General features: G+C 36.0%; 1 protein-coding gene across 1 annotated transcript in view; it reads right to left on the reverse strand.

The window, feature by feature from the left end:
* Positions 1–13,520, reverse strand: part of ARHGEF12 (Rho guanine nucleotide exchange factor 12) — a gene marked incomplete at both ends in the record, with an annotated part of 167,935 nt that overhangs the window by 42,671 nt on the left and 111,744 nt on the right. The window contains 9 exons of the mRNA XM_080715851.1: positions 907–1,021; positions 1,580–1,612; positions 2,186–2,323; positions 3,246–3,351; positions 3,640–3,682; positions 5,974–6,072; positions 6,355–6,465; positions 11,281–11,370; positions 12,995–13,069. Of these exons, the coding sequence (XP_080571977.1) occupies positions 907–1,021; positions 1,580–1,612; positions 2,186–2,323; positions 3,246–3,351; positions 3,640–3,682; positions 5,974–6,072; positions 6,355–6,465; positions 11,281–11,370; positions 12,995–13,069 (810 nt within the window). The remainder of the gene's footprint in view (positions 1–906; positions 1,022–1,579; positions 1,613–2,185; positions 2,324–3,245; positions 3,352–3,639; positions 3,683–5,973; positions 6,073–6,354; positions 6,466–11,280; positions 11,371–12,994; positions 13,070–13,520) is intronic.

A 13,520-nucleotide genomic window follows, 5' to 3' on the forward strand; every position in this document is an offset into this window, starting at 1 on the left:
ATTTATCAGGCCATAGTTCTAAACAATTCATTCATCCATTCAACAATTTGATAATATATAAAGACACTATGTTAAAAATGGGGACACAAGCCAGGCGTGGTGGCGCACGCTTGTAATCCCCCCACTTGGGAGGTGGAGACAGGAGGATTGCGCAGGTTCGAAGCCAGCCGCGCTGGGTTAAGAGACCCTGTTTCCAAATAAAAATGTAAAAATAGGTCTGGGAGTGTAGCCCAGAGGTAGAAGGGCTTCCAGGAACCCCAGTACCACCAAAAAAAAGGGGGGGGACAAAATAAAAGGAAGGCCCTTGCCCCCTCTCAGGACTTTATAGTCTAACAACAAATATTAAACACCACAGCTGATTACAAACTGTGAAAGATACCACAAAAGAAGAATATAAAGCAGTAACAGTTTGGATGATACTCTGTATAAATTGTTATTTTTACTTCTGTTCGTTCTCTCTCTCTCTCTCTCTCTCTCTCTCTCTCTCTCTCTCTCTCTCTCTCTCTCTCGGGATGGAGCTCATGGACATTCTGCCTCTGAGCTATATCCCAGCACTTTTTTTTTTTTTTTTTTTTGAAAGAGGGTCTCACTAAGCTGCTGAGAGTCTTGCTAAGTTGTGGAGGCTGGTCTCAAACCTGTGATCCTCCTGTCTCAGTCCCCAACTACTGGGATTATAGACATGCGCTGCCACACCCAGCTTATTTTCATTTTATCTAATACTAAACTTATATGTCTAGATTTCTCACTAGAAGTTGAGTTTCATGAGAACAGGGACCACATCTAATCCTATTTTTATGCCTACTGCTAGCTAATGTGCTGATTTAATAAATATTAAGAAGAAAAAAACTGCAGCCAAATGTAAAGAAGCATGGAGACCTGATCATTCTTTTATCATTCTAGGCTTACTTTGATTTTTGGAAGAAATCCAATCCGACCCCGCTTGTGCTCCAAATTTCGAGGTTCTTTCACTTTTACTCCCAAATGTTTCATGTACATGAGGATAACATACTGCATTGTGGAACTGGAGGAGAAGGATTAAGTAAAATAAAACTTTTGAGGAGAGAAGATCAATTAGAATAAAGACATCAAATGACTTCTAAAGCCCAACATTGGAATTCTTGAGGTTAATCAGGCAAAATCAAAACAAAACAACAAAAGAACTATCCATTCACTGCACACACACAGTTTCTGTTCACTAGAATATTAGTCAAATATAATACAGGCCACCAGAGGGAGACCAGAGACCATATTTGTAAGTTTTTAAAAAAATCAATTGTGCCGGGCGTGGTGGCGCAAGCTTGTAATCCTCACTGTTGGGAGTCTGAGAGGAGGATCGCACAGGTTCGAAGCCAGTGCTTTACTTAGTGAGGTTCTCGGCAATTTAGTGAGACCCTGTTTCCAAATACAGTATAAAACAGGTCTGGGAGTGTAGCCTGAAGATAAAAAAAAAAAACCCTGGGTTCCACCCTCAGTACCACCACCAAAAAAATAAAAAATAAATCAATTGTAATTTAGGACTTATGGGAAAAAAGATAGCTTCTCTTATTTCTCAAAATTCTAGTTAAAATAATTATATTACCTCTTTTCTTCTTCTACAGCCTGAGCAGTCATCCTAAAAATAAAAATGTTTTAAAATGAAATATATAAGTTCAATTAAAAAGTTGCTGTTAAACTAAGATACCTGAATAGCTGAATACACTTTGGCCCAACCTTCATGTGTCATCTAGGATAAAATACCAAAAGAAGCCAAAAGAATTATCCTGTTTTCATACTTATCACCAACATTCTTGCTTTATAGTAAAAAATAAATAAATAAATAAATAAATAAATCCAAAGCTATGAATTAAAACCAATGAGAGAATTCAAATAGTTTTGATCACAGAAGTTTCAGTGTTATTCATTTGCCAATATCCCCTCCAAAAAAAAAAAAAAAAACAAGAACAATTTTTTGGTACTGGTGATCAAATCGAGGGTCTTGTGCATGCTAGGCAAGTGCTCTACCACTGAGCTGCATCCCCAGCTCAAGAACTTCATTTAAAATAAAAAAAATTAAAGCCCAAACACTACAGTTTCTCAAGTATCATGATAAAATAAAGAGCTCCACATATACAATCTGACTGCCACTTTAAATTTATTCAAAGCACATTCAGTGTTTCCACATGCACTATGCACTTCTATTACTTACAAGACTTCTTCAATTTTGGCAACAATCTGTTCTGCACATGCCCGCTCCTTCTCCAAAGTGACCCTGTCCTTGTCTCGCTCCGCATCAAGTTTAGTCAGCTCGCTTTCAGCCAAGGTCAATCCCATACTACGTTTCTGCCTAAAGGGAATAGGATAAATGTCCTGAGGCAGCCAGAGCAAAACCATCGCCTTCTGGAGATACTTCCCCACTCTCCATAGCTAGGAGCTTCAAAGAACAGGCAAATGCCAGTTTCCTGCTTATGAGTCCAAATCACCCATTAACACCAGAGGGAAGAAAATTCTCAAGGCAATCACTTGAAGATACATATCTTGAAGAAACACAGTTAGCCTAGACACAGCACTGAGTGCAAATCCTGAAAGCACATGGAATGAGGACTCTAGATTCTTAGTTCCACCCCAGCTCTTTCACTCCAGATGTTTATTATGTTCTTTTAGGATTTTCTTGTTTTTGTTTTTTTTTGTTTTGAAACAAGGTCTTGCATGGTTCCAGAGTTTCCCTATACTGCTGAGGCTATCCTGGAACCTGTGATCATCCTATCTCAACCTCTCAAGTACTGGGATTACAGGCATGTGCCACGGTACCTGGTTTCATTATGTTTTAACAATAGGAAAAGACTTAAGTGCTAAATTCTTGTTTTATTGTATTTTTTTAGTGGTGCTGGGAACCCAGGGCCTCACACAAGTTAGGCAAGCACTCTATGACTAAACTACATTCCTAGCCCTGCATAAAAGTTTTAAAGCAAGCCGAGCTTGGTGGCACACGCTTGTAATCCCAGCATTGGGGAAGCTGAGACTGGAGGATCTCGGTTTGCGGACAGCCTCAGCTACTCAGTGAGGCCCTCTGCAACTTAGTGAGACACTGTTTCAAAATAAAGAATAAAAAACAGGGCAGGGGGTGTAGCTCGGAGGTCAAATGCCCTTTGGTTCCATCCCCAGACCTCAAAAAGAAAAAAAAAAAAATTTAAAGAGTAACTTTTTCCTACTTAAAATAAATGTCACTCAGAATAACCATATCAGGTTTCATCTAAAATCAAGCTGACCGGAAATCTTCCAAGTGCCTCTGAACTTCTGGGTGGACTTGTTCTTGCATAGTGTGAATATAGTGACGATGTAGATCCTCAGGAATAAGCTCAGGTCTTCTCTTTTCTGAATAAAGAAAAAGAAAAGAATTATTTTATTTAAAATTAGGTTTTATACAACATACGATAATTGCCAATATAGCAATGTTACTTGATAAAATTTAAAGACAAGCTCAATATAGTTCATGAATTTCATCTCAGAATTCAGATTTCAGTTCCCCTTAAATGTATTATAAACTCTCCTGTTGTAATTCATGTAGTTAACCAGTTACCAAATAACAAATTAAAACATGTGGAGCTGAGATGAGCTACATATATACAGAAATTCTGCAGGATACTGATGCTCTAAACTTACCTAGATCTACAGATATTTCATCAGGAACAGAAACTTTCAGGTGCTAAAACAAAATGCAAACAAAGGTGAAACAGCACTAAGAATATTTTATGACAGATCAGTGATTGTAAAAGTAAAGGAATATAATTTGGACATCTACTCTTACAAGCATATTCACATACAAGCTCATTTACTCACCCAAATTCACAGTTCTGGATGTTCTGTCATTTAAACTAAAAAAATAAGCCCCTTTCCCTATATTATACTATACAGGAAATACCTAGTTATTTCATTAGATGACTAAATGCTTCAGTGTCATACTTATACTTAATGAATATATATTTTTGGTTTTCTAGAATGATTGGTTAACATAATTAGCTATACATCATTTGAACTAACACAGGCAAAACTTGAACTATGTGTAGATTATAATAGAAAAAAACCTGACTCAATATACACAGCCATGAGACTTACTTCTTGCTTTGAGATGCTCACTACAGATCACCTTATTTCCAGTCATTTGCCTATGCCAAGTCAAAACCCTCAGGAATCGTTTTCTCAGTGGGAAAGTGCTGAATGCCAATACGTAGTTGACAAAAGTCTTAAATCTCCAGAAATCATTTGTAGTTCTTGCTATTGAGCTAACTATAGCAATGGTTTTAAATTTTACTTCTTCCTAGCTAGGATTTCCCCCCAACACAGATTTTGGTCTCAAAGGTAGATCATTGTGTTTTTCCTCCATCAGTTTTGGGGGAAATTTTATTACTTCATATTTAGAGGAAAAATCCCAACCTCCTTATGCTTATAATGTACTGAATGCTTAAGTCATATATTTCCAAAATTTAAACAACTGCAATAAAGATCTGAAGTTTTAAACTTGAAAATGAGTCACTGCTAAAAAATTATGAGATCTCTTACATTTATTTGAAAGTAGTGAAATGGACTTCAAAACTTTCTCTTCGAGTTGCCAAGCAGTAGCTCAAATCAGCTTTTTAAAAAGCATTTGTAGAACAAGTGAAAAAAAATATATAAATTTTCATTTGTGTATGTGGACATTTATATGAAATATATATGACCCATAGCATAAAATAATAATTTGCAAATTAATCCATCATGATTCTTCCTACCCTTTATGTTGACATACTTCAAGATTACAAGTAGCAAAACACAAAGTTTTGACTTAGCTTGGAACTCTCTTGAGAAATGTGAAATGCAAATATACTTGTATATACTATCATTTTTTTATGATAGTAAGTTATTTTAACAGAAATGATGTGTATTATTTTAATCAATGGCAGTGTAATCAGAACTCACTCTGTTCTAGTAATTGTCCAGGGTTGGGGTCATAGCAGCATTTACAGACAGCCCTAACAGAGTTTATATTCAGGTTAAAAGAGCAGAAAGATAAATATAATTAATAATATGAATAAGTTCTACAGACAAAAACAACATAGAAAGTGAAGGGATGTGACTGCAAGGAGGCTCCTCAGGGAAGGCCTCAGAAAAGGCAATTGTAACAGAAATGGGAAGGCATATAAGCAACTTGTAAAGGAATACATAGAAAACGAAGCAGGAGCTGAAGGGAGAAGGGGAGCCAAATGTTCTGTGTGTTTGTTTCAAGATAAAAAAAAAATCTAACTGGGCTTATAGTGCACACCTATAGTGCCATACTACAAACTGGTAGAAGTTCCCTCTTCTCTATTTTTAAGTTCCTCAGAAAAACAGCAAGGTCATCAGCTGAGAAAAGGTTAAGACAGGAGTGATGGCGGTGTCAGGAAAGAGAAGGTATGAAGTAGTCATCTATGAGACCTCCCATGTGAGAGGTCAAGAGCTCTCAGCATGGTCCTCATAAGTAGCACAAAGGGACAACTATCTACCACAGCAAAGCCATAATAAAGCCTATAGCTTAGAAACCTCACTAACATTTCTTCTGGTAAAAATAAAGCACTAATATAATTTATTTCAGTGTGAGATCTTTTCTACTTTTTAGTTAAATTTATATCTCTAAGCTAAGACACCACCAGAATTCAATCATGCAAGTATTATCTCTTAGATCCAAATATACATTTATAAATTTGGATCATATATGTGTTTATTGTATGCTTATATTTTTCATTCTCTTGTTCTAATTATGAACATGTAAAAATGAAAATATACATATATATCCCTGTGAGAATTCATAGATTCAAAACTAATTTAGAAATGATTTTAAAAAGTCAATTGTAATCAGTAATTGAGATATACTATAGGGATGTGAAAGTACAATAAAGCCCAAAAACATGGGCAGGAAGACTGGAAATAATAGGTCAATAGGTCAATGTATTTCTGCAAAGATAATATTACTCGACAACTTACTGCAGATCGATCCAAGAAGAACTGATGAAACTCTAGGAAAATTCGTCGAGTTTCCTTAGAATTGGTCTGTTTATACAGGTCTGAATAGAGATAACAGAGCTGTTGTGGTGAAAGAAATAAAAAAGACAAAGTGAAAAATCAGAAAAAAGGTAACTTGCTAGATACTCATTGAAGAGAAATGTTTAGAACAGGTAGGTCACTGACATCATCAAACCATCAATGTGTTGCCATGTAATTAAGTATATAGAAAAATTAACATTTTAAATATCTTTCAAAACTACCCTTATATGTCTACAGATGTGAAACCTTGTAGATATGAAAATTTCAATGGCATGAGTCAACTTAAGGACTCTGAATCAGATAAATTATAAGATATATTACCAATGTTGCAGGATCAAACTGTGAAACTACATGGTGTAAGAAAACAGCCAAGTGAGCAGGGCGAGATTTTAGCAACTCAATGCTCTGGAAACAGCTGCACTGCCCGTTGATCTAGAGCAGAAACAATTAAACATCAATAACTGACATACAAATACAACATGCAATATAAGTTCAACTGAACTTAGCTAGAGCAATTTTACTTTAATATCCTATTTAAGAAAACCACAGTATCTTAAATTTTTCACTAAAAATTATTAGCAACCTAGGCTATGAAATCTGTTTCTCTGAAAAATAATCATCTCCTAGGGACAGAAAATAGCAGTTTAGGAGATGATTATCAAGGAGCTCAGATATTCAAATCACTATGTAAAAGAGTCTAGTAAGATTCCTAAAAAATGTAAGAAAGGTTTCTACCCAATAACAAGACAGTTGTTTTTACTTAGGGGATAATTATAGAAAATAGGCAGTGGAAAATTAAGCTATATGATTTTGACTATAACAACTCATAGAATATTTGTATAATCCCTAAGTAGTCAACATAGAAGACAGTTATAGCTAAACTTAATCCAAAGTAGCATTACAGTTCCATTTAACTTTTTACATTTATATAAATCAAAGTTAGACTTAATCAAATAACACAAATTCTGCATATCTGCCACGACACAAGAGATCACTCCCCAAACCATTCTCAAAGCCAGCATTATCACCCAACTATTAAAACCAGACAAGAATATTACAAAAAAGGAAAAACTACATAACAATATCCCTCATGAGTACCAATGCATAAATCCACAGAAAAATAAAAGCAAATTGTATCCAACAATATAAAAAAGGAATAAAACATGACTGAGGTTCATTCCAGGAATGCAAGGTTGGTTTGACATTCTAATATTAAACAATGTAACGTACCATATTAATAAATTAGAAAAGCATATCATCATCTTAGTCATTCAACAAAATTCAGCACCTAAATGATGATGATAAACTCAGCAAACTAGGAATATTCTTTAACCTAATAATCCTGAACCTAATAAAGAGCATCTATAAAAATAGCTATATCTAATATAATTAATGATGAAGGACTGAATGCTTTTCTGTAACAGTATGAATAAAGCAAGGCTAGGATGACCTGCCATTCTGATTCAACCTCACACTGGAAATCCTTGCCAATGCAATGAAGGCAAGAACAAGAAATAAAAGACACACAGGTTGACTAGGCACGGTGCCCCAAGCCTATAATTCTACCTGTTCAGGAGGCTAAGACAGGAGAATGGTTAAATTTGAGGCCAGACTGGACAACTCAATGAGACCTCATCTCAAAAAAAAAAAAAAAAGCGGGTCAGGAATATAACTCGGTGTTAAATCACTTGTCTACCATGTATGAAACCCTGGGTTCAACTCCTACTAGTGCAAAAGCAAAACAAAAAACCACCCAAAAGAGAAAAAAAAAAACACAAAAGATAAAACAGATTGGAAACAAGAAAATAAAATTGGGACTTCCGGGAAGATGGCGACCGAGAAAAGCGGGGCTTAAGAGCCCCGCTAACAACTAATGTCCATTACCACAAATACAGCGCCTTTCATAGCCAGAAAACACTATCACCAGAGAAACAAAAAAAACACCAGGCTCCAGAGAGAAAGCGGACCGAGAACAGAGCTCAGAGCCACAGAGGAGATACACCAGCCTCACGCCCGAGACCGCGGCAGCAGCGCCATACTGCCAGCGGCAGCGGCGACTTCACCAGACGGCTACGGCAAGCCGAGGTGAGCCGCTGCGGAACAGCCAGGCAGGATTTCTCGCCGCAGGTAAAATCTAAAGCTCCCAGTGGCTGAGCTCAGCACACGCTGCAGGGATTCAGAGTGGAAATCAAAACCAAGAAGAAATACACCAGCCTCACAGCCGAGGGCGTAGCAGCAGCACCATATTGCCACCGGCGGCAGCAGCAGAGAATTCACCGAATCCAGTACAGCTACATCTGTGTACTCAAGAACAGTGAGTCAAACTGCAAGCCACAGAGGAGAAATCCCAGTATTGTACTCCCTAGGACTTGACCCAGTGGGGGAGTGGTGGTGGCAGAGATATCACACCATAGGAGAACGTGCAACCTGGCACCCCCCACAGTCTAAAGCAGCCTCTATCGATTCTCTGGGTCGGAGACTCTGTGATACAACCCAGTAAAGGAGTAGTGGGGTCTGAGATCCAGAACACCTTAAGTGAAGTCATAGTGACCCAAGGGAAGAACCCAGAGAAGGCACAAACTTCCTAAATCATGGGAAAGAGGAATAATACTGGAGCAATGAATGCCCACAACCCCACAACATCAGAACCCGATAAAACAGAAAATCAGAGATTTCTAGAAGATCAAAACAGGAAAATAACTGTAGAAATAAATAGAGGTGCTTCAAAAAGAACTCAGAGAGAGCCAAAAAGAGATAAAGGATGCAATTAATGAAGTAAAGGCCTCAATTCAAAGCACAAACAACCGATTAGACCACATGGAGAACAGAATCTCGCTCTTAGAAGATGATCATTCCAAAAATGAACGCATAGTTTCTAATCTAGGGAAAAATATCCAACAGCAGGAATCTGATATTGAAGAAATATGGGCCTATTTTAAGAGAGCTAACCTAAGAATAATTGGAATAGAGAGGGAAAAGAAAGTGAAACCAAAGGGATCAACAATATCTTCAAGGAAGTAATAGCAGAACATTTTCCAAACATAGAGCAAGAGGTCGATACAAAGGTCCAGGAAACTTATAGAACTCCCTTTAGACAGGATCAGAGAAGAGGATTCCCACGCCAGATAATTGTCAAAATGACCAAGGTGGAAGCCAAGCAGAGAATCTTAAAGGCAACAAAAACAAAGGGCCAAGTGACATTCAGAGGCAAACCAGTTAGAATCACTCCAGACTTCCCAAACCAAGTCATGAGAGCCAGAAGGGCTTGGAGTAACATATTCCAAACTCTGAAAGAAAACAACTTCCAGCCAAAAATTTCCTACCCAGCAAAACTTTCTATCAAATTAGATGGAGAAATAAGAAGCTTCCATGACAAACAGAAACTGAAGGAATTTATGTCTTCAAAACCAGCGCTAGAGAAAATACTCAAAGAGATTAACTACAAAGAAGAAATAGGTAACACACACCAGAACCAGAGAAACAAGATTTTCCATCCAACAGACAACTAAGACTGGTTATCTGTGGAGATTCATTATTTATGTTAGTCTTTATATTATTTACCTATCTCTAAATGGTATTCTTTGCTTTTATTGTTGCTAATTTTTAGGATTTCTAGTTGGAATATTAATATACCTTCAGATATAGCATTTGGAAATATTTTATCCCATTCTATTAGTAACTGTTAACTCTGTTTACATTGTCTTTGGATATACAATATTTTTTTTATCTTTTAGGGAGTTTGTATACTCTTCTGTTGCCTGTGCCATTGAAATCATATCCAAGAAATCACTGCCAATTTCAATGTGTGAGGTTTTATGACCCAGATTTTCTCCTAAAAGTTTAGTCTTAAGATTTATATTTAGGTCTTTTATCTATTTTGAGTTAATATTTGTATATGCGATTAGGTAAGGGTCCAATTTTATTCTTTTCCATGTAATTATTATGTTTCAACAATATTTAGTTAAAAGATTAATATTTCCACCACCAAATGTTCGTGGAAACCTTGTCAAAAATAACTTGACAATATAGGGAAGAATTTAGCTCTAGGCTTTTATTTAACTCCAATGGTTTATATATCTGCCTTTAGAATAGTACTACACTGTTTCAATTATTGTAGCTTTACATGGTTTGAAATCAGAAAATATATATCTTCTAGCTTTGTTCTTTTTCAAGATCGTTTTGGGTATCTAGAGTCCATTTTCCATATTAGGATAGATTTTTTTTTCTGAAAAATAAATATATAAATATATGATAGTTTCACCTAAAAAAATAGAAAAAAAATATTCTCTAGTAAGAAAGAAAGCAAAAAGAAATATTGAAATGTTATCTTTAAGTCATCAAAAGCTTGGTATCAGACAAATGAAACTGTTATGTGAGATTATCATTTTTAATTTTGGATAAATTGATATAATACTAGACGTCAACCACTAAGCCAAGCATGGGAGGGAGGGATGGGGAGAGAATGGGGTGGGGTTCGGGTGGGGGCTGACTGGGCGATGTGTGCATGTATGTCTACAAAAGTTTGTATCCCACTATGATGTATGAATACAGTACACCAATTAAAAAAAATAATAATAAAAAAAGAAAATAAAATTGTCTCTATTCATAGATAACATGGTTGTTTATATAGAAAAATCCCAAAAGACTAATTTTAAGAAGCTCTGAGAAAGAATAAGTAAATTTATCAAGATAATAGGACATGGGCGTGGTGGCACACACGTATAATCCCCGGGGTTGGGAGGCAGAGACAGGAATATCGCGCAGGTTCAAAGCCAGCCTCGCTGGCTTAAGAGATGCTTATTGTTTCCAAATAAAAATATAAAAAATACGTGTCTGGGAGTGTAGCCCAGAGGTAGAAGGGTTTCTAAGAACCCCAGTACCACCAAAAAAACCAACCAACAAACAAAAAAAAACCCATAGGATATAAAGACAAGAATCAAGCCAATTATATTCCTTTATACCATCAGTGAATAGATGAAATTTTAAAAGTTTTAAAAAGTTCATATTCAATAACATTCCACATCCAAACAAAATAAACACTTAGGCAATGGCCTTACTATTTTTAATAGCAAAGTCATTTCTATTGGTCAAAGTTAAAATATAAGCAATTAACCCAAAGGGCTACTGGTTCTAAGATTTAGCATCAAACCTTTACAAATGTTATTTTAATCTCCAGATAATATTATTTTTATAATGAATCAGACATCTCAGGAAGTTAATAGTTTATTTTCAGAATAAACTCCTCACCTGTTCATGTTCAGTACCAAAATCGTCATCCTCTGCTCCAATTATATGAGGTGCTACACGGGTTAAAGGACTCCCAAGTGCCTGAGTATCCTGGTAACACACAGAAAGAAAGAACAGAATCATTATCTGCTGGTCAAGTTTAGAGGAAGAATATTTTAGGTCAAACCCTCATAGCTCACTTAGTCAGTGGGATTTCTTTTTGTTGTTGCTTTTTTTTTTTTTTGAGGTATTTTATTTTCTAAGTACTGATTCTCAAGTTTTCAAAGCATGAACCACTCTAGTAGAGAAATGACCACAATACTGACTGCTTCTTGCGGCAGGAAGGGGAACTAACATTTCTCCTAAAAATAGTAAATATCCTTTGCTCGGTACATCCTTGGTTATCTGATTCTAACCACTTAAAAATCAGGTGAAATAACAGAAATTTGTTTTAGAACAGCAGACAAATTTTAATTTCAAAAGCGAATTGATAGCATCTGGGCATAGTGGTGCACGCTTGTAATCCTAGTGCTTGGGAGGCTGAGACAGGAGGATCTCACAGGTTTGAAGCCAGCCTCAGCTACTGAGTGAGACTCTCTAAAACATAGTGAGACCCTGTTTCCAAATAAAGTATAAAATAGGTCTTGGAATATAAGAAAAGCACCTGGGTTCTACCCCCAGTATCACACAAAAAAGTGAATTGATATCTCTGATTTTTAATAGTTATTATATTACTGATTATTAATAGAGCACAAAATTATGTTAAATCTTTTATTATAAAACTTCAAACAAATTTAATTTTAAAAACTGAGAATGACAAAAACATTTAATTAATAGTATATAAGATCCAACAATCTTACTTCTAGGTATGGTCATAAAAAACTGAAAGCAGAGAAGCTTTATCCACAACAGCCAAAACACAGAATAACCCAAGTATATACTGCCAGGTGAATGAATAAACAAAATATAGTGTGTGTATGTATGTATATATATGTGTATATGTGTGTGTATATATATATATATATATATGTATGTATGTGTGTGTATATATATATATATAGTGGAATAGTATTCGGTCTTAAAAAGAAAGGAAATTCTGACACATGCCACAACCTGGACAAAATGTGAAGCCATTATGCTAGTCATGTAAGCCAGTCACAAAGGACAAACTGCACATGATTCTACTTACATGAGCAGCTAAAGCAGGTGAGTTCATAAAGACAGAAGGTCAAGTGGTGATTACAGGGCCAGGAAGTGGGAACATAGAGGCTTAGTGTATAATGGGTACCAAATTTTAATGAGAAAGATGAAAAAGTTCTGAAGACAAATGGTGGTGATGTTTGCACAACAATGTATATATACACTTAATGCTACTATGTGTCTACAGTGTTAAAAATAGTAAACTTTATATATTTTACCACAACAAAAAAATGCTAAGCAACCTAATAACACTAACTATAGAATATCTTTTTATTATTCAAATCTTAATATTAACTTCCTTTAATAAATTTTTGTCCTCCCCCCCCAAAAAAAAAACCCCACACATGTCAGATCTGTCGATCACACCTTAAATATAAGAAAAAGTAAGTGGGCTAAGGATAAAGCTGAGTGGCAAAGCACTTGCCTAGCATGCTCAAAGCCCTGTGTTCAGTTCCCAGCAAGGTGGGGGAGGGGGAGGGAGAGAAAGGGAAGGGAAAGGGAAGGATAACACCAACTGCATGGATTTCATACTCACAGTGTCCTGAATTGCTTCACTCTTCTCTAGGGTTTCCTCTAGATAAATCCTCTCTTTTGGGCCACTCTTGGGACTCTAAAGAAAAAAGAAAAGAAAAGAAAAAGAGAAAGAGAAAAAAAAAAAAGAAAAAGAAAGATTTAGTTCAGTTCAAGAGGATCACCAAAAGGAGAAAGGGAAAATATTGTGGGGGGGGAATAATATTCTGAATTTCCTGTATTTAACTAAATATCTTTCAATAATATCTGGCTCTGCTACTTTTTTCTTGAGTTTAAGAAGTAACTTATTCCTCGGCTTTTCAGTTTTATGTTGATAAACAATACAGAACCAACAAAACAGTTTTACCTAACCTTCATGAATAGGAGGGATTTTTCTATCAAAGAGCTGTATCTAGATACATTATATATCTCAAACTCATTCTATCAGAATCCAATTCCATCTTTATCCCTCTTCCCTAACCTCTGCCTTTCCCAATTATCCTCTTTCAAGTTAAAAGCATTTTTCCAGGGCCCGGAAGTGCAGCTTAGTG

Source organism: Muscardinus avellanarius (genome assembly GCF_963383645.1).
Source record: "Muscardinus avellanarius genome assembly, chromosome: 1".
Taxonomy (NCBI): Eukaryota; Metazoa; Chordata; class Mammalia; order Rodentia; family Gliridae; genus Muscardinus; species Muscardinus avellanarius.